The sequence below is a fragment of the Carcharodon carcharias genome, chromosome 13 (genome assembly GCF_017639515.1).
Source record: "Carcharodon carcharias isolate sCarCar2 chromosome 13, sCarCar2.pri, whole genome shotgun sequence".
Lineage (NCBI taxonomy): Eukaryota > Metazoa > Chordata > Chondrichthyes > Lamniformes > Lamnidae > Carcharodon > Carcharodon carcharias.
In genome coordinates this window covers 97806237-97828107 of record NC_054479.1, presented here as the reverse complement: position 1 = coordinate 97828107, position 21871 = coordinate 97806237, and the positions used below count along the sequence as shown (strand labels likewise).

General features: G+C 43.1%; 1 protein-coding gene across 5 annotated transcripts in view; it reads right to left on the bottom strand.

The window, feature by feature from the left end:
- ano2b (anoctamin 2b) overlaps positions 1-21871 on the bottom strand; it is a 175670-nt gene that overhangs the window by 27310 nt on the left and 126489 nt on the right. For 2 of the 5 annotated variants that reach the window (XM_041202729.1, XM_041202732.1), the window contains 7 exons: positions 18161-18218; positions 17913-18013; positions 12815-12966; positions 9175-9327; positions 9012-9064; positions 5805-5983; positions 5126-5231 (listed from right to left, as the gene is read on the bottom strand). In XM_041202729.1, coding sequence (XP_041058663.1) covers positions 5126-5231; positions 5805-5983; positions 9012-9064; positions 9175-9327; positions 12815-12966; positions 17913-18013; positions 18161-18218 — 802 coding nt within the window. The remainder of the gene's footprint in view (positions 1-5125; positions 5232-5804; positions 5984-9011; positions 9065-9174; positions 9328-12814; positions 12967-17912; positions 18014-18160; positions 18219-21871) is intronic. The other 3 variants (XM_041202731.1, XM_041202730.1, XM_041202733.1) reach the window with 3 other exon arrangements.

The following is a 21871-nucleotide window of genomic DNA, read 5'->3' as shown; positions in this document are numbered from 1 at the left end:
CCATCACTGAATCTCCCATTGTCAACATCCTGGGGATTACCATTGACCAGAAACTGAACTGGACTAGCCATGTAAATACTGTGGCTACAAGAGCAGGTCAGAGACTAGGAATCCTGTGGTGAATAACTCACCTCCTGATTCCCCAAAGCCTGTCCACCATCTGCAAGGCACAAGTCAGGAGTGAGATGGAATACTCTCCACTTGCCTGGATGAGTGCAGCTCCACCAACACTCAAAAGGCTTGACACCATCCAGGATAAAGCTGCCGCTTGATTGGCACCCCATCCACAAACGTTCACTCCCTCCACACCGATGCACAATGGTCGCAGTGTGTACCATCTACAAGATGCACTGCAGAAACTCACCAAGATTCCTTAGACAGCACCTTCCAAACCCATGGCCACTACCATCTAGAAGGACTAGGGCAGCAGACACATGGGAACACCACCACTTGGAAGTTCCCTTCTAAGTCACTCACCATCCTGACTTGGAAATATATAGCCTTTCCTTCACTGTTGCTGAGTCAAAATGCTGGAACTCCCTCCCTAACAGCACTGTGCATGTACACACACCCAGGGACTGTGGCGGTTCAAGAAGGCAGTTCATCACCACCTTCTCAAGGGTCATTAGGGATGGGCAATAAATGTTGGCTTAGCAAGCAAAGCCCACATCCCATAAATGAATAATAATGAAAAAAGCTCTGCAGTCCTGCCACATCCAGTCATGAATCATGGTGGACAATTAAACAACTAACTGGGAGAGGAGGCCCCCCAAATATCCCCATCATCAATGATGGGGGAGTCCAGCACATCAGTGCAAAGGACAAGGCTGAAGCATTTACTTTCACCTTTAGCCAGAAGTGCCAGATGGATGATTCATATCAGCCTCCTCCTGAGGCCCCCAGCATCACAGATGCCAGTCTTCAGCTAATTTGATTCACTCCATGTGATATCAGTCAACAGTCAATATCAGGTGGGGGCTAAGGAGAAATTGACAAAAATATCATGGACACAAGACAAAGCAAGCATTAATGGTAGTGGTGAAGACTAAAGAAAATGCTGTTGGTGCTGACAGAGGCATATAGGTGAGAAAGCAGAATGTGTTAATGGCAGAACAAGGGTCAGCAGTCTGTGAAAGAACAGATGGCCGTGCGGGTGGAGGAGGCGGGGGAAAGGGCAGTGGTTGGGGAAAAAGGATAGAAGGGGATAAAGAAGGAATTTTAAAAAGGGATAAAAATGAATAAAAATAAAGGTAAATATAAAAATAAGTAAATGAAAAATAAAATGTAAAAATACTTCTTAAAAAAAGGGGTAAAGATGGAGAAGAGCGTTCATGATCCGAAGTCATTGAACTCAGTGTTAAGTCTGGAAGGCTGTAAAGTGCCTAATAGGAAGATGAGGTGCTTTTCCTCCAGTTTGCATTGAGCTTCACTGGAACATTGCAGCAGGCTAAGGACGGACATGTGGGCATGAGAGCAGGGTGGTGAGTTGAAATGGCAAGCGACAGGGAGGTCTGGGTCATGCTTGCAGACAGATCGAATGTGTTCCGCAAAGCGGTCACCCAGTCTGCGTTTGGTCTCTCCAATGTAGAGGAGACTGCATTGGGAGCAGCGAATGCAGTAGACCAAATTGAAGGAGATGCAAGTGAAGCGCTGCATCACCTGAAAGGAGTGTTTGGGCCCTTGGATGGTGAGGAGGGGGGAAGTAAAGGGGCAGGCATTGCACCTTCTGAAATTGCATGGGAAGGTGCCGTGGGAGGGGAATGAGGTGTTGGGGGTGATGGAGGAATGGGCCAGGGTGTCAGGAAGGAATGGTCTCTACCAGAAAGCTGACAGGGGGGTGAGAGGAAGTTGTGCTTGGTGGTCGTATAATGTTGAAATTGGTGGAAATGGCGGAGGATGATTCTTTGAATGTGGAGGCTGGTGGGGGAAAAGTGAGGACAAGGGGGACCCTATCATAGTTCAAGGAGTAAGTGGAAAGATTGAGGACAGAGGCGGGAGAGATGGGTTGGACCTGGTTAGGGCCCTGTCAACCACAGTGGAGAGGAAACCTCGGTTAAGGAAGAAGGAAGACATGTCAGAATTGCCGTTTTGGAAAGTGGCATCATCAGAACAGATGCGAAAGAGGTGATGGAACTGAGAGAATGGGATGGAATCCTTACCAGAAGCAGGGTGTGAGGAGCTGTAACCGAGGTAGCTGTGGGAGTCAGTGGGCTTGTAATGAATATTGGTAGACATGGAGACAGAGGTCAAGGAAGGGAAGGGAAGTGCCAGAGATGGACAATGTGAAGGTGATAGAGGGGCAGAAATTGGAAGCAAAATTGATAAATTTTTCCAGGTCCAGACGAGAGCATGAAGCAGCACCAGTACAGTCATCGGTGTACTGAGAAAAGAGTTGTGGGAGGGGCCCTGAGTCATATGCGGGGGCCCACAGTCACATCTTTTATTTGAAGGATGTGAGACAAATTAAAGGAGAAATTGTTCAGTGAGAGAACAAGTTCAGCCTGAGGGAGGAGAGTGGTGGTGGATGGGGATTGTTCAGGCCTTTATTCAAGATAGAAGCTGAGAGCCCTTAGGCCATCCTGGTGGGTGATGGAGGGATTGGATGTCCATGATGAAGAGGGAGCAATTAGGGTATAGGGAACTGGAAATTGTTGATATGTCGTAGTGCATCAGAGGAATCATGGATGTAGGTGGGAAGAGACTGGACAAAATGAGAGAGAATGGAGGAAAGATAGGAAGAACTGAGTTCTGTGGGGCAGGAACTGCTGAAACGATGATCAAGAGGAAGCTGAAGGGCGATAAGTGGCTGGGTTGGATTTGTCCTGCTTTTGCTTGTTCCAGTAGATCTACCTGGCAATGTGGAAAGTTGTCCAGCTATGTCCTGTCCTCAAAAAGTAGGACAAATCCAACCCAGCCAATTATCACCCTTCAGCCTCCTCTTGACCATCAGGAAAGCGATGGAAGGTCATTGATTGTGTTATCAAGCAACACTTACTCACCTGCTCACTTGCACTTAGTTTGGATTCTGCCAGGGACACTCAGCTCCTGAACACATTACAGCCTTGGTCCAAACATGGACAAAAGAGCTGAACTGAAGAGTGGTGGTTAGAGTGACTGCCCTTGACATGAAGGCAGAATTTGACCAAGTGTGGCATCAAGGTGCCCTGGAAAAATTGAAGCCAATGAGAATGAGGGAGCTCTTTACTGGTTGGAGTCATACCAGGCACAAAGGAAGATTATTGCAATTGTTGGAGTCCAATCGCTTCAGTCCCAGGGCATCGCTGCAGGAGTTCCTCATGGTAGTGTCCTCCACCCAGCCATCTTCATCAATGACCTTTCTTCTATCATAAGGTTAGAAATGGAGATATTCGCTGATGTTTGCACAATGTCCAGTACCATTCGTAACTCCTCAGATACTGAAGCAGTCCATGTGCCAATATGTAGGAAGACCAGGACAACATTTAGGGGTGGGCCGATAAGTGACAAGTAAGATTTGCACCGCACAAGTGCCAAGCAATGACCATCTCCGACAAGAAAAAATCTATGATATTCAATGGTTTTAACATTGCTAGATTACTCATCATCAACATCCTGTGAGTTACCATTGACCAGAAACTGATCTGGACTAGCAATATAAATACTGTGGCTTCAAGAGCTGTGGCTGGGCATTCTGAGGCAAGTAACTCACCTCCTGATTCCCAAAGCCTGTCTAGCGTCTAGAAGGCACAAGTTAGGAGTGTAATGGAATATTCCCCAATTGCCTGGTTGAGTGCAGCTCCAAAAAACTCAAGAAGTTTGACATCTTCCAGGACAAAGCAGCCCGCTTGATTAGCAATCATCCATCACCTTAAATGTTCACTACCTCCACCATTGATGCACAGTAGCAGTGTGTACCATCTACAAGATGCAGTGCAGCAATTCACCGAGGCTCCTTTGACAGCATCTTCCAAACTGGCAATATCTACTAGCTAGAAGCACTAGGGCAGCAGACACATGGGAACACCATCTGCATGTTCCCCTCCAAGCCGCACACCATCCTGACCTGAAACTATGTCACTGCTCCTTCACTGTCACTGAGTCAAAATCCTGGAACTCCCTCCCTAGCAGAACTGTGGCTGTATCTACACCATGTAGGCCTCAGTGGTTCCAGAAGGCAGCTTACCACCACCTTGTCAAGGGCAATTAGGGATGAGCAAGAAGTGCTGGCCTTGCCTTTGACACCTACATGAAAAAATTTAAAAATTTAGCACTAATGCTCATATATTTAGGGAGGATGGTTACCAGCTGAGGTTTTTTTGACATAAGGGCAAATCTTTACACAACCTTGACATACACCACAGAGCCTTGACACATTCAAACCACCTCATCCATTTTTGCCTTAGATCCTTTATCTTTATGTCAATTCTTGCTAAAACAGTCTGCATCTTTCAGGACTGATTCTATTTGGAAGGTAAAATGATGGCATCATGTCACAGCACCAGAGGTGGAGAAATAGCCTAATGGACAATAATAATATTTAAAACCTCAATGTTGTAAGTGAATTTCCAGAGCTTTTACAGTAGCTAATTGCTAGATATCATTATATTGATGCTCAGTATCCAGTGGAGACCTAAGACTTTCAAACATTGCTTTTCCCTTTTTGAGTGACCCACAGCTCTCCAGTTCCTGATGGAGGGATAATTAAAAAGTTGAGCTGTACCTTCAATTTCTGCCCTTAAAACATTGAATCCTAGGCACGATACAGAGATGCAGAGTTTATATCCTTCAGATTATAACATGCTGTCAGCAATGGAATCATGTGCTTCTGTTACAATCACACACAATGATGAAGTGCTGATGGAGCTGACTAATTTTGCGCTAATCCATCCTACCTCTCTTTGTTTCCAAAATGATCTGCCCCTTAGCTACACTACTGCTGTGTTTCAGCTTTACCATTTCTGAATCTTCCACCACTCACCAGATTTGTGTTTTAACCTCCAATTAAGCAGCATTTTAAACCTGTGGTCCAATTTGCTCAGAACCTGATCCTTTCAAAGTGCATTTTAGTTTCAACTCCAATGAATTCTTCACAGATATTGCTCTACTTACCAAATTGTGCCATTAGCTTCCAATGTGCCATATTTACCTGGAAGATGATAACAAATGTCATGCGTGCAGCCAGAACAGCCCAGTACTGCTTGGAGTAAGTGTAGGCATGATCAGACCATGGTGGTTCCCTGTAATCCTTGTATCTATGGTCGTGTGGTGGGGATTGGAGGTGGAAGGAGGTCATAGGAGGTAAAGAAATGACAGATAGTTCAGTTGAGTTTGCTAAGTAGCAAACAAGAAAACTTCCCAAATCATATCAGCTTTCAGAAAAATGCTTCTTAAAATAACACCAAATATGTGGTTGTTTGGTGGAATCAGACTCTACAGCTGTAAGTGATTGAGTCACAGAAAGAAAACCACAAATGCTCAGTAAGATCATTTAAAGTACCACACATGTTCTTATTTCCAACTGTGCAAGCTAATCATTCTCTAAGCCCAGCTTGTTTTAAATCACTTTGTGTTTTGGTAAAGGAGCTGTCATTACCATTTGGATCATGGTTGCAACCAGATCATTGGGTCAAAGAAATATTTCTATAGGCCATTTGCATCTAAAATATTGCAGAAGAAGCATTTCTTTTGCCAGCTAAGTCAGGATCCCAGCTTTCTGCACCAATCAAGAAAAACAGGAATATTACTTGAACTTCACAGGCTAAACAGCCTTTATTACAGATAGATGACAGTAATCAAGCAGCAGCAAGAGCTGAAAATATAATTACCTGCAGACTTTAATATTGCTGAAATGTGATGATTGTGGATGTGTACCCTGTAGAAGTTCACTGATATTGAAGTATGACAAGGTATGATTCACAAACCCATGCATACTTCCATCATCACTGTACATGTATTGATAAACAAGGCGTGGGATGAAGTCTGACGTAATGGCGATTACAAATGCCTGGGTGACACACAAAGGAGGTGTATTAACATTGGAAATGAAGAGACTTGAAATAAATTCTACTGCTAAAATACATTGGGCTAATGTTTCTACTAAATGATGGATAGAAGATGGCCATGCAAACATATGAAGTGATTGTTCACTAATGTCACAAGAAGGTCTAGGATGTAAATATCACCAGGGACAGGATTTTTACCTTGTTGGGCGGGCGGAGCGGGCGGGCCTGGGAGCGGTCGTGAAGCTGGCTGCCACCCGCGATTGGGCTCCGACATCGATTTCACGCTGACTGGCCTATGAATGGCCAGCCAACATGAAACGTGCGCTGCAGTGCTCAGTGCTGCTGGGGTGGGGGTGGGAGGAGGGCGAGCACAGAAGTTCACGCATGTGCACAAGTGCACACAATCAAATAAAAACAAAAAACTGCGGATGCTGGAAATCCAAAACAAAAACAGAAATACCTGGAAAAACTCAGCAGGTCTGGCAGCATCGGCGGAGAAGAACAAAGTTGACGTTTCGAGTCCTCATGACCCTTCAACAGAACTAAGTAAAAATAGGAAAGGGATGAAATATAAGCTGGTTTAAGGTGGGGGGGTGTGGGGGGGGGGGGCGGAGGTTGTAGGGACAAGCAAGCAGTGATAGGAGCAGATAATCAAAAGATGTCCCAGACAAAAGAACAAAGAGGTGTTGAAGGTGGTGATATAATTTAGATAATATCACCACCTTCAACACCTCTTTGTTCTTTTGTCTGGGACATCTTTTGATTATCTGCTCCTATCACTGCTTGCTTGTCCCTACAACCTCCCCCACCCCCCACCCCCCCACCTTAAACCAGCTTATATTTCATCCCTTTCCTATTTTTACTTAGTTCTGTTGAAGGGTCGTGAGGACTCGAAACGTCAACTTTGTTCTTCTCCGCCGATGCTGCCAGACCTGCTGAGTTTTTCCAGGTATTTCTGTTTTTGTTTTGCACACAATGAAAGCTCCCTGAGGCCCAGAGCTGCCTAGGGAGCTGAAGATTTATAAGCTGAATAATAAAAAACTTAGCAATGTTAAAAACATATCCCCTCATGTGACTCTGTCATATGAGCAGGGACATGTTAGGAATGAAATTTTAAAAATGTTACTTAATTTTTAATTGCTGTTGGAAACCTCATCCCGTCTGTGGATGAGGTTTCCTAAAATATCCAAAGGCCGCTTGTCCTTTCCGCCTGCCCGCCAACCATAACATTGGGCGGGCAGTGAAAAATTTCATTTAATTATTACTTTAATGGCTTTAATGGGCCTGTTAATTGTCGGTGGGCGCACTGCCGACTCCCGTGCACCAACTGAAACATCGCACGCAGTGTGATAATGTCGGGACACTTGCCCGACATCATCACGCACCATTTTACGCTTGAGTGGGTCGGGAGCATGCCCGCTTGCTCAGCGCTAATTTCTGCCCCAGTAGCCAGAGCTTCTCAATTATTTGTTATTGGATGTAAAAGTCTACGCAATGCAAAAATCATTTCAAATTGAACCTTGCACTGCAGGTACAAGTCACAACAATTAGTTACAAAACATAAATTTCAACAGTACATGTTTAATATTTTAGAACTTTTGGAATTTTATCCCTTGAAGTACAAACTCTTCCTCTAATTGTTAACAGGGCTTCTGGCTTCCTGCAAAACTGGTTCAATGGTCCAGAATTATGATTTGGGAATGCTGTGGACCTTGAAAAGTCTGATGCAGTGCCTGATTGTCTGAAAAACCTGGGATTCATGCCATCCTTCTACTTCAAACAAGGTCTTCCCCTGGCTTGGAATATCAGTGCCATGATCTAATGGGAAAAGGCGCAACTTATAAATTGACTCGTGTGCTTGACCTCAAAGCACAACCATCTGTGAAAGGAACCAAATGTACTTCACTGCTCAAGAAGGAAATTTATCACGAGCCCTGCCAAGTTGTTGATATTACATTCGCAACTGAAAACTTCTCATTGCATGACTTAAGTCAACAAAACATAGAATTGTCTCAACATTTCAGGAACAAAATGTGCGGCAAAATTTATAACTACTTCTATTAGTAAAGCCCACTCCTAAATTTCAGTGGGCATTTTTGGTGTTTGATAACCTAACATAAAGAAAAACCAGGGAGGAGTAATGCAGGAAGTTGACGAACTTACAGTAGGTTAATTTTAATGGAACTTAACCCGAAAGAAAATTGAAGAAAATGTTCCATTTGAAATATGGCTGCAATAAAAAGCTGAAGTCTTTAAATGTATAAAGTTAAAGCTGTTTAATAGGTGATCACTAAAAGCAAAAAAAAAAAATCATTTTCCAGTTGCAGATGGAAAAACAGAGTAATTAATCTGATTTTCTTCTCCAAATTGTCAAAAAATGAATAAATCCTTGGGCTGAATTTAGTGGAGCCTACTGGAGTGGGCACATGTACCAGTTTCTGATTCCTGGCATTGGGAAAACTGACACTAATTTAGTGGGATGATAAGAAGGGGCTGACACAGGAATCTTGAAGCACTCGGTGCCTGATCAAGGGATCCGGTAACGAGAAAAGGGTCATCACTGAAAACCATGCCCCTACCCTTGCATCTGGTTCCTTCCCTCAGTGGTGACCCCTGCCTTTTCCACACTTATCTATCTTCAGGAATGCAGCTCTGGTTCCTGACAAAGGCTTCAGAACATTACTGGCAGCAGCAGCCACCTCACCCAGTGGCACTGCCAGCAATGGAGAGTTGCCGGCTTCTGATTTGCCAACAGCTCTCTGGGGGCAGTATTTCCCCTCTACGGCAGCCTTATTCATGTGGGAGGCCCCGTGCTGGCTGGTCAAGTGCCTGATTGCACTTAAATTGCCACAGGCCCTTGGTCAGAAGTGACGTGGAGCTTCCACCTGGTTCTCCAACCAGGTGGGAGGGGGGACTCCCATTGCAAGAAATAAATTCTGCCCTTTGTGTCACTTCAGTTAAGGCTAAACCCTGAACATTATAAAGATTACTGTACATTTAGAGGAAGTAACGGAAAGCTTATTGACTTACATTGATGATTACTGAGAATTTCCCCATCCCACTGAGAATGTTGTACCAAATTCCTAATGGACAAAGAAAACACACTTAAGATGCAGGACATTTGATGCAAATCAATTTCAAGTGCATCAGTCTGAATGAATTGCAGGTGGATATTTTCAGGTTGCTGACATACCTATGTCTTTTGCACGCACTGCATCTGGTCGCCTGAGCTCAGCAACAAATTTTCTTGCATCCAGTCTTATCTCGATGATGTTGTTCAGAAGAGCAAACAAGGGAGCCAAGGGAAAGGACGCAACAAAAAGTGTCACAAAGCCAAACTGCACAACTGGGGAAAATAGCATTTATTAAAATGTGCAGACAGGAATACAGTCACAGTTCTCAATTTAATTCAAGTATCTATGTATGTAGTTAGTTTGTGAGTGATTTGACAGGGAATAATAGGAATCTGAGGATGAATACTACAATTTAATTAAAGGCATCAGACCACATGATAAACCATAAGACCAAATCTTAAATGATTTATTACTGTCATCAGGCCCTGTGATGGAATCTGATGGGTTTACTCCACAATCTCACTCTCCGAGTAGGGAGCCACAACTTGTAAGGATGACAAGTCAGAGAACTGTAGCTACAATGCAGTAACTTTTAGCTTCTACCCTTGCTCTCTTCAAACCAGCTTTCCCATTGAGAGTGTAGGATGGGACCATATGAAAATGATGTATCTGTCGGAAAGATAGTTTGTTCGTTAAAGCCTGTCCCTCAGGACTAGACACTTCTTACCCCCATCTTAGCAGCTGTGTAATTTCCTGAGCAGGTCAAAAAGCAGGAAAAATATACAAAGGCAATAAAGTTTAAAAAGAACCTTTGAAACTTTCTCTCCAGCCCCCTCAGGTGATTGGAACCACTCCAGGGATCAGTGCAGTGTTAACCATTAAAGGTCCTAAATAAATGCAAGCTGTTGTTAATGAGTCAAGTGTATACATTATTTTTCATGGACTGAAACTAATGGGATGATTTTTATTAGTTTTTGAGTCAATTATTTTATTGCTAACTATAGTCCTCCATGCAGACAGTGACTAAACTCTGAGTCACCTACAGTGATTGTCATATGATTATTACAAGCTTGTCCGATACATAACCACAAATAATTGATGATTATTTAAATTGACATTACACACTCTAAGATGCAAATATAATTTGGATGCTCTAATCACATCATAATCCACAGAACCCCTGAAAAAAATCTTCAGTCTGTCAATACTGATATGTAGTAATGTTCCTAAAGGATTAAAGCACACACATCCTGAAGGTGTGATGATAGTGATTCAAGTATTATTACAGCATGTTGGAGAATCTAATTGTGGTGGAACAAAATGGTGTTCAAATCAAATGCCCAGCTGAGTTCCTGACCTTGGCTGCACTCCTGTGGTGAGCTACAGAGCACAGTCATGTGTATCTTCTTGGGAGGAGGAGGAGGAAGGGGAGGAACAGCTGTCACTGGAACTTTGCCCCCTGGCAGCTGGTACAAAGTGCTAATGATGGAGCCCAGAAGCCAAGGGCTGGATTTGGCCGTCCTGACACTGGGCAAACACGCATCAGTGGCCAAAAATGGAGGTGGTGAACCATAAATTTAAACTTCCTAGCCAATTCTCAGCAGCCACAATTTTAACTGGCTTGGGAAATGGGCACGCATGGCATGTTGCGACCTGGCATGCGCTCAAAGTGATGTTTGATTCAGCCTTTTGAATGTCTGCCTCAATTTTGAATTTCCCCGAGTTTGAAATCTTCAGCGAGACAGGTAGCTTCCTGAAACCTGTGCGACACCCATCAGATCAGTCAGTTTGTGAACCTTGGAGGAAGTCTTTGGGAAATCCAGAGCATTTTGACAGCTAAGTTTAAAAGGTATTACCACCTTCATATTTCATAATTAGATACTGTATGGTAAGTTAAGTATGTTCATAATGCTGTACTTGAGCGTTGACTTAACATCCAGACACCAGTTGACTTGTTGAAAAAAACTGAACAGATGCCTGACTTCTTTGAATAAAAGTTAATCTTTTAAACCTTAAAAAAGCTTTGTCAATTTCAAAGGCACTATTGTACAGAGATTTGGAGGGTTTGTTTATACAGCTGTGCAATAGAATCTCATTATGAATGCTTGCTTGAGTACCAAACCCCACTAATGGATTTAAGCTCAGCATTGGTTGTACCCACAGCAGGGACGGGGGCTGTGATTTTTGTTTAACTGACAATTACATGAGAAGTCAAAGTGTATTGAAGAGATTTTTGAATGATTGTTTGCTTATTTTGACAGATTATGAGCACTTAAGGGGAGTGGACTTTTTCAAATGGAGTTTGAACAGATAATTGTTTATTTCATTAGCATTTCAAAAACTTCCCAGTGTTATTATAGAGCTCTTGAGTTCTATCCATTAGGAAACTGGGTGAGTCTATATAGAGGATGCACAACGGGCATGGAGAGAGAATGTTAGATAAGAGTGAGTTTGGAAGGGGCATGGAGGTGGCATGGAAAGTATGGAGGGGCATGGGGTGTTGGGTGGTGGGTGAGGGGTTAAGGATGAGGGCTAAGGGGCCAAATAGTTATCCCCAGAACTGCGTCGCTGTCCCAGTAAACGAAGTGGGCCTTCTAACATGCCAGCCTCAGCATCTGCCTGCCTCCGTTTCTACCTTGGGCATGTTCCAGCAGCAGCTTTGACTCCAGCCCACCCCTGACTGCCAGGAGGAATATAATATGTGCATATGGGTTTTTCAGAATTCAGGAACACAACTTCGGGAAATGGCCAAAACTTGCTATTCCTGAGTCATGAAAATCCGGCCTCAAATTCACTTGCTTGCCTTAAAATTAAACACAGGTAGATAAATTGCAAGAGAACTAATGTTCCCATTATTTTAGCCTTTTATTATGGGAATGTTTTAGAAAATGAAGCATGATCTAATTTGATGTTCCAGTGTAATATATTTCAATTTCATAAATGTTGCCTCATTGTTTCTTTGGGGGTAATTTTGATCTTGTGTGCGAGAGTGTAATGAATGACAATGAGTAAACACCTCCTGCAATTTTTATTTCCATTGTAGCCAATAGAATAATACTGGGGAGAGATGTGAATCAGCCTGTCCATTTTCTATGGCACATTTTACACTCACACAAAATTGAAATGACTCCATTTTGTACCTTAAATCAGATTCACTTTCAAAAAGCTGTTTTTTATTCCCTAAATTAATTCAAATTGATTTGCAAAAAATCAGTTGGCCACATTTCCTGATCACAACTCTCAATCTTTTTTTTAAGACATTCAACACTTTAATCTTTCATTCCTTCCACTACCGCTGCCCGGGGAAGCAGCGTATACCATCTACAAGATGCACTGCAGCAACTCACCAAGGTTCCTTCGACATCCCCAAACCTATGACCTCTACCACCAAGCACGACAAGAACAGCATCATGTGCAAGTTTCCCTCCAAGTCACACACCATCCTGACTCAGAGCTATATTGCCGTCCCTTCACTCTCATTGGATAAAAACCTTGAACTCCCTTCATAATAGCATTGTGGATATACCTACACCACATGGACTGCAGCGGTTCAAGAAGGCAGCTTACTACCACCTTCTCAAGAGAAATTAGGGATGACAAATAAGTGCTGGCCTAGCCAGTGATGCTCACATCCCCAGAACAGAGAAAAAAATATAATCTTGTTCAATAAGCATTCTTACCACATCTCTGACTTAAAATATATTATCTCAAGCTAGGTATTTAAAAGTTAACAAGCAAGATAATATTGTATCAACATACTCATCTCCATGTATTCAGGTGTCAGGCCAGTAAAAGGCTCCAAATTATACTCTAACTCCCATTGTTGCGGTTGTCTAGTAGCACTGGAATTATTAGATTCTTTAGGTTCAGCCCTTTCATCTTTCAACTTCCTGAACAACTTCTTCATTCTCCTGTAAAATTAACCCAATTTAATCATATCATAGCCAGGTCATGATAGGGAAACTTGCTAGTTGACAAGATCATGTTGAAAATAAGCAACATCTGAGGTGGCACAAATGTCAACTGAAATCTGAGACTTTCTATTGATGATCAAAACAGTTTTAAGTGCCGATGGAATAAGGGAGCACTTTATAAGGAAAACCATTTCAGTCAGCAAAATAAAATCCCAATACTAAACAGAGAAATTGATTTCACCTATTAGAGATTACAGCAATTATGCAAACACTCTCCCTGCTGGTTGTTGTGATAGTTCTTCAATCTTCTTGTCACTTCTTATTAAATAGATTATTATAGGGCTGGATTTTGCCCTCAATGGCCAGGGAATGACACTTGACATTCATTTTGTGTACAACTGCCCAGAGGTTTCTTGGGTTAATCAGTGGAGATTTCAGCTAATCCAAAGCCTGTTTCAGTCGAGCTCCCCCTGTATGGGTCTTGTCACATCAGTGAACGGGCCAAGCAACAGTGAGCCTCTTCAACCTATTAGACTGAAGTATCCACACCGAGAAATGCAAGCTCCAAGCCAGTAAGTAAAAAAGAATGAATGTAAATTCCATTTAAATTGTGTAAAGGAAACAAAATAAAGATTGAGATTAAGGGAGAGACATAAATAAGACAAACAGCAAAAAGCGAAATCATTTTTTTTATTAAGAGCTACAACATTAACTTTCTTCTGAGTGAATGGGACTCTATGCTTATAAAATTAACTTTTTAGGGCCAGATTGTTCAACAGTAATTATAACTTAAATCATCATTAAAAAATCACTTATCTAAATGTACATTTTTTTGATTGTTTTTAGTGTGGAATGAGAAAGTACCTCAGGTTTACACCATTATAGTGATTTCACATCCAAGCCTATCGGTGAGGACAATGCACCCTGTGGAGGAGCGAGGTAACTCTGGCAGCAACTTCTGGATTTCTGCATTTAACTTTTTAGTTGTGGACACCAGGGGCAGCATTTTCCTGTTGGTGAGTGGGGGGGCGGGGCCTACTCATCGACACATAAAATGATGTTTGGTGACATCGGGCGAGCGTCGTTTAGATTTTCAGTTCGGCATGTGTGCCTGTTAAAGGCCAATTAAGCTTGGCCTAAATAGCCAAGTGGTTATGGTACTGGGCTTGTAACCCCAAGATCAAGAGTTCAAATCTCACCATAGCAAATTATGAAACAATGTAATTTCATCTGAATAGGAACAGATGGAAATGTGTTCGTACTCAAAAGAGTTACTTTATTAAAGGCCTGTTAAAAACTAATTAAAACAATTAAATGAGCTGCCCGTCCAACCTTAAGGTTTGCAGGCAGGCGAAGAGCCCAGGTGGCCTCATGGAACCTCACCCACGGGTGGGATGAGTTTTCGTGAAGTGTTTAAAAAAATCAGTAAAATTTTTTCCAAAACTTCATTAACATGTCCCAGCTCATGTGACACTGTCATATGAGGGGACATGTTTCAAAAGTTTAAAAATCCTATATTTAAAAGTTTGACACTGAAACAAATCTCCCTGATCTACCTCCGTGCCTCAGGGAGATCTCTGCATTCTTTCGCGCATGTGCGCGTGAAAGAGTGCAGGGAGCCAATCAGAGAACACCCCCTGCCTGCACAGGGAGTGCTCAGCGCTTCCAGGCGCGTGTCACAATAGTCAGGCCATAATTGGCTCACCCATGTAAAATGGCGGCACAGACCCGATTGGGGGTGCCGATTGGGTTTGCGCCCGCCCCCACATAACCCCCCTAATGGGGGGAAATTTCTGGCCCAGAAATTGCTATCAGATTGCCCCAGTAATAATGGAGAGCATTGACTGCCTCACCATTATTATTACAGCAAAATCTAGGCCATTATTTTGCTAATATCCCAATTTTCCTTCATAGTTAAGACCCCAAAATGTTTTTTGAATTGACAGTAATTCCATACCTTATCTCCTCCACCTTCCCCTCTTGCACTTATACTGTTCTGGCCAAATAAAAGCTGAAAGCAGTAATTTTCAACAAAAGGGAAAACTGGGCATGGTGTTGTAATGGATGGCCAAATTAATATCCCCCATTTTACACCCTTGCCCAAATTTGGTATTACCCCCAACGATAATCATGTAAATATGAACAGGCTTCAAATTCATCCAAAATATTTCACACAAACCCAGGCATTGGGAAATATTGGCACTGGCTGTCTGTGTATATGGTATCATGCCAAAAAAGAGCCTCTGTGCCTCTGGATTAATTAGATATAAAAGGCACTTATGTGAGTAGTGTGTATTTTACCAAGAATGAGATGTTATTAGCTTGTTGAGCTAGTTAGAACATGCAGAGTGTATTGAGTAAGAAATATTGCAAATCCATGAGATTCCACAGCTGGAATCCTATGGAGTCATTTTTACTTTGTGTGATTGGGTAACAAGAACAATAGTGAGTTGGCAGCTTGTTTTCCATCTCGTCCAATTTTTATTTCAACTTATTTCAACAGTACTGAAAATGAGCAGGCTGCTGATTCGCTATTGCTCATTTTATGCTATCACTCAATGTCAAAATTATCCTCAACATATGTTGTTCCTGTAATAAGTGTGAATAAAAATATAGGAGTCACAAATAGTATGTGAAATGTTTTTCTTCTACCTACGTGAACTGTTGCTCTTGCTGCTCTCTAACAACCTTGTCCATGTCAAATTTCATTTGGTCCCTATTCCCCAAAGCACTGATTTCAGTATATTTGTCCTTGTCTACAAGTGCCTCTTTAATTCTGCAGCCTTCTTAACCCCCATGTTCCTCTGTGTGCCCTCCTCTCTTTCAATTTTGATCTCCCTTGCATCCTAGTTTTCCAATACTCTACCTGCAGTCAAAAAGCTTTCAGCCATCTGAACCTATGCTTGGGAACATCCTATCTAATAGAAAACCCTATCTGAACCCCTCACCTTTGTCTCCACTTCTGCAACAGATTCCTTAGAATCTCCCTCATTGAACTTTCCTTCAATTATGATTTAACCCTTTTCCCTCGATGCTCATCATTTGATTGCTTTCAACCCTAAGGAACGTTATGAGATATTTTATTCTCCTAACATTGCTTTTTATTTTCATCCCATTTGTTAGTTTGCCATTTCTTTTTTTGCTAATTTGCTCTGCTCTACTCCATAAGCCAATATATTGAGTCCTTGTTAGAATATAACCCATGAGGTCCCTCCAATACTTTCCCAGTTTGCTAATATTTGTTGTCACATTGACCATAACTACTGGCAGGATATTCAACTGCATTGTGCATTGTTTATGAGTCCAGTCCTCTCTTTACCAAATATCCATATAAAACACTTCCCACATGATTCACAAAGTAGCAATCAGGAGTAGAACTTTAGACAAATTTCTCCCCCTAACCTGGGGGACAGAAGGAGACTATTTAGGCTATTGTGTCTTTGCTGGCTCTTTGAAAGAGTAGCTGTTTTTAGTCCCACATCCCCATTTTTTTTCATATCGCTGAATTAGTCAGAGTACTTTCCAGAAACTACTGTCAAAAGTTGCACAAACACAGGTAACAGTGTCCATTTCCAACATCTCATATCTGTATTCTGGCCATAAATGTTGAGTGAAAACTGTGTACCATCCATAGATGGAACCATTTTCCTAAATTACTTAGGGTGGGATTTAATGGTCACAGCAGTGGGCCCGTGCACCGGCCACAGAACTGGTGGCAACCCTGCTGTGGCCATTTCTGGGACCCCCTTTGAGATTAAGTCCCAATTAGGCAGCCCACTGGCTGCCGTCAGGATTCCTGGCTCCACAGAGGGCAATTTCCTGCAAGGCTTCCAGTGCAGGGTGGATATCCCGCTTCCAGGAGCTGCTGGCCAATCAGACACTAGCAGTATCTCCACTGGGAGCAGCAACCACTGCTGATACTGCAGTGGGGCCTACTAGAACGATTGTTTCTGGGGCCCTTAGAGAAATGTGAGTGGGCGTGAGTGCCAGGGCCAGTCAGGGAAGTCCCAGTGATATGGGGGAGGGGATTGTTGCCTAGGACAGGTGGTGATTTCCTGAGGGTCTCTCCCTTTCCGCTGATGGGATCTTTGTTGAGCTCAGGATGCCCAAGGAAGAAGAACCTCCTCCATCAGACGCAGGCATATTGGCCAGGATTTACCTGGTGGTTTTCCCACATGGCATGACTCCTGTCCAAACAAGGCCCTTAAAAGGCCTCAATTGGCCTCCGGATGGGAAGGGTGTCCTTGAATCTTCCTGCCCTAGACTTAATTGGGGGGAAGGGGTGGGTTGTAGAGATGTGAAGGCAACAAAGTCTCCACCCTGCATCTTTCCACCCCATTATATGGTCCACTCCCTATATCCCAGCCCACCTTCAAGTGGAAGTAAATTCTGCCCATGGTGTGTGTAAAAACTAAACTGACCACATGGAATAGAGTTGTGGTATTTATGGTGACTTGCTCATCCATTGAGACTGTTTGCAGTGGGGAAGCCAGTTATGGTTAATGAGGAACTCTGATGAATCAAATCTAATCTGTGGAAATCAGCATTGCTTATTCAGCATTGATTGACTCAAGATAATTAGGTAAACTGATAGAGAAACTTTTAGTCACAATAAGGCATTTTAATGAGGCAATTAACTTGTTCATTTATGTGTTTCCAAATACTGGCTGTATAGAGTCATCTAAAGTGTGCTGAAAACAATCCTCTAGTATCTTCCTAGTTGAAATTGGTTAATGCAGCAGACATTAAAGACCAAACAAAAGGCTGTCCTGTGCAATTCAACTGGATAAGCTCACCAAGGTATTACATAGGCTGCTTGGTGATGTATAAGGTGCATGACGTGGCAGTTAATGGAAGTTGCAGGATGTCAGGGAAACACATCTGATAAACCTCTTTAGTCAGAAAGCACTTGAAAGACAAACAGGAACAGTTACAATACTTACGGAATTCCGATTTCAAAGAGATTGTTTTGAATGAGCTGTTTCCCAAGCATGATAATGCTCAGCTGGATACAGAGCTCCATCAGGCAACCTCCAGGAGCACACTGAAATGAAGAGGAAGTGAAAATGACTTTAAAAAGAATAGGTCTAGTACAATATTTAAATCATTAAATATGAAAGTATGTTAAATTCAGCAGAATTACTCCATGCCGCATTGACATTGTACAGTTGGTTCTGATTGTTCACCCTACCTCTTCCATACGATAGTCATTAAAAATGTAAACATATCTCCCAGGTCGGCCAACAAACCTGCCAAGAAAATGGACCATTCATGTATCTTATACATCACATCCTTCAACATAATCCTGGGCCTTGTCAATAAACTGGTAATTTATTTATTTTAATACACTATAGGAGTTCTGAGAATCGTAGATGCTTTGAGCAAATCAGTTGGGAGGATGGCCAGATGGAAAGGTTTCCTCTCCTTAGTCCAATAATGTGCCTTCACTTTGAGATCATCCCACTCCAACTTGACATTTCCTCTTACCACACAACCACTCCTCAATGAGACTGACAACTTAGAAAGAACATAAAACTTGCTGTAATTCATTCTCAAAGTGAAAAATATTACCTTGAGGAGTAGACCTTCATCTTGGCCCGTAATGCAAGAAGGGCATGGTATGTTGCCTGTCCGGTGCCAGGGTGAGAGACATCTCTGACCGGCTTGAAAGGATATTGGAGAGGGAGGGGGAGGATCCAGTTATTGTGGTCCATGTTGGGACAAATAACATAGGTAAGACTAGGAAAGAAGACCTGTTTGTGGATTATCAAGAACTAGGAACTAAATTAAAGAACAGGTCCTCAAGGGTTATAATCTCTGGATTACTACCCGAGCCATGTGCAAATTGGCATAGGGATGCGAGAATAAGGGAAGTAAACACGTGACTAAAGGAGTGGTGCGGGAAAGAGGGGTTCCATTTTGTGGGGCACTGGCATCAGTTTTGGAACAGGAAGGATCTGTACCGTTGGGACTGTCTCCACCTGAACCGATCTGGGACCAATGTTCTAGCGAAAAGGGTAAATAGAGTGGTCAACAGGACTCTAAACTAGAAAGTGGGCAGGGGATGGAAGGGTAAAACTCCAACAAGTATAACTAATGGGAAACAAAGCCACAGGTTAGCATGCGGGGGGTGGATTCAACTTCATGGAAAATTATGAAAAAACTGAAAAAGAAAGGAGAGCCCAGGAGGGGCTATTAAAGTCTCCAGAACACAAAATAGGACAGAGTGTTTGGAAAGGGCGAGCCTGATCTCGGTCGTTGGTAAGATTTAAGAGTCCATTTTTAAAGATGAGATTTCAGAATACTTGGAAGTGCATGGTAAAATCGAGCAAAGTCAGCATGTTTCATCAAGGGGAGGTCATGCCTGACAAATCTGTTAGAATTCTTTGAGGAGGTAACGAGTAGGTTAGACAAAGGAGAGCCAAAGGATGTTTTCTACTTGGACTTCCAGAAGGCCTTTGACAAGGTGCCACCCAGGAGGCTGCTCAGTAAGATAAGAGCCCATGGTGTTAGAGGCAAGGTACTAGCATGGATAGAAGATTGGCTGTCTGGCAGGAGGCAGAGAGTGGGGATAAGGGGGTCCTTCTCAGGATGGCAGCCGGTGACTAGTGGAGTTCTGCAGGGGTCAGTGTTGAGACCACAACTTTTCACTTTATACTTTAATGATCTAGATGAAGGAACTGAAGGCATCCTGGCTAAGTTTGCAGATGATACAAAGATAGGTGGAGGGACAGGTAGTATTGAGGAGGTGGGGAGGCTGCAGAAGGATTTGGACAGGTTAAGAGAATGGGCAAAGAAGTGGTAGATGGAATACAACGTGGGCAAGTGTGAGGTCATGCACTTTGGTAGGAAGAATAGAGGCATATTTTCTAAATAGGGAGAGAATTCAGAAATCTGGAGTGCAAAGGGACTTGGGAGTCCTAGTCCAGGACTCAACATGCAGGTTGAGTCGGTTGTTAGGAAGGCAAATGCAATGTTGGCATTTATTTCGAGAGGACTAGAATATAAAAGCAGGGATGTACTGCTGAGGCTTTATAAGGCTCTGATCAGACCACATTTAGAATATTGTGAGCAATTTTGGGCCCCGTATCTCAGGAAGGATGTGCTGGCCCTGGAGAGGGTCCAGAGGAGGTTCACAAGAATGATCCCAGGAATGAAAGAACATATCTGGGTCTATACTCGATGGAGTTTAGAAGGAGGGGGGGATCTGATTGAAACTTACAGAATACTGAAAGGGCTGGATAGAGTGGACGTGGGGAAAATGTTTCCATTAGTAGGAGAGACTAGGACCCGAGGGCACAGCCTCAGAGTAAAAGGAAGACCTTTTAGAACAGAGATGAGGAGAAACTTCTTTAGCCAGAGAGTGGTGAATCTATGGAATTCATTGCCACAGAAGGCTGTGGAGGCCAGGTTGAGTGTATTTAAGACCGAGATAGTAAGGGGATCAAAGGTTACGGGAAGAAGGCGGGAGAATGGGCTTGAGAAACTTATCAGCCATGATTGGATGGTGGAGCAGACTTGATGGGCCAAATGGCCTAATTTCTGCTCCTATGTCTTATGGTCTTAAGGTCTTATGGGCAGTATTATATTGACTGCCTGCCTTACTCCCAGCCCAATATCCATTTCCACTAATCTCAGTAAGGCTGAATATCAAGTGGGGTGTGTAAGGGGTGGCCATGCATTACTGCCCACTTAACCTTACTGAGACACATGTATACTCCCAATAATTTAATTATCCTTTCTTTCTGTTCAAAGCATCTGTAATTTCTGTACTTTTTGTACTTCTGGAAGCTTGGAGCAATCAAACTAAAAGTCCAATCGCACAAGAATGGTTGTTCACTGGATTATAGCCAAATATTCTGTTCTCTTAATTTTCTTTCTTAATGACAGCTCACGTAATTCAGGACAGGAGAAAAACTCTAGATCTCAGTAGTCACAGCAGACATGGCTATTATTACTCTTTACCAGATTCCCATCCCTTTAACATTATTGTGTGAAATTTCCTCAGTAATTATCTGGATTGGCTGTAACTTCACTGGAAAATAGGTGGGAATCTTGGATACACCACATGCATGGAGCTTTCACTAATTCCCCGCTGAGGTTTCTCTGACTGATCAGGAATAGTCCCACAGAACCTCCTCTAATTATTACGCTTAACATTCAGATGAAACTATACCCCTTAGCCTTTTCTGGGATTTTCCGTGTCTGCGGGTGTCAAGTGTGTCTGGTGGTGTGAGCGGACAATATGACGCAATAGTTTTCGTGATGGGGTGAGACCAGTTTGCGGTTGTCCGCTTAACCCGCCGATGGTGGGCCGCGGGAGCCCCATTGTAATAAATCAGCATATCGTTATATGGCCAGCTCGCTGGACTCATCCCCCAACACCCCCCTGCCCTCGCTGGATTGTCTGTCCAAGTTGGCAGGAAAACACATCAACGTATTTCACAATAACATATAAGCGACGTACACCTGGTGGTCTGCACTTCACTCGGGACTTCAAGGTTTGTTTGCCTATATTGCTTTGGTCAGCACTTGCAGTCACCTGCTCCAGGTTTACAGACAGCACCACATCATTTTTAGGGGGGCTCACGGGTAGGTGTCTACCTACCAGATCAGCCATATGTGCGTGGCTTTTCACTGGCTGCAGGGCTAGGGCTTGCTTAGGGAGGGGGAAGAAGTGGACTCAGGCAAGGGAAAAGGCTGCAGGATGAGAGCTGTATTGGGGAAGGAGAGTATCCCAGGATATGTGTGAGGGCACATGCTGAACTGTGCAAGTGGCCTCAAGATGGTGAGGGCTGAGGAGGCAGTCTCCAGAGGAGATGAGGCCAGATATGTGAGGATATGTGAGAGAGTGAGTGGTGATGTCCCTTAAGCTGGCAGTGAGTGAGATGCCAGTGAACGT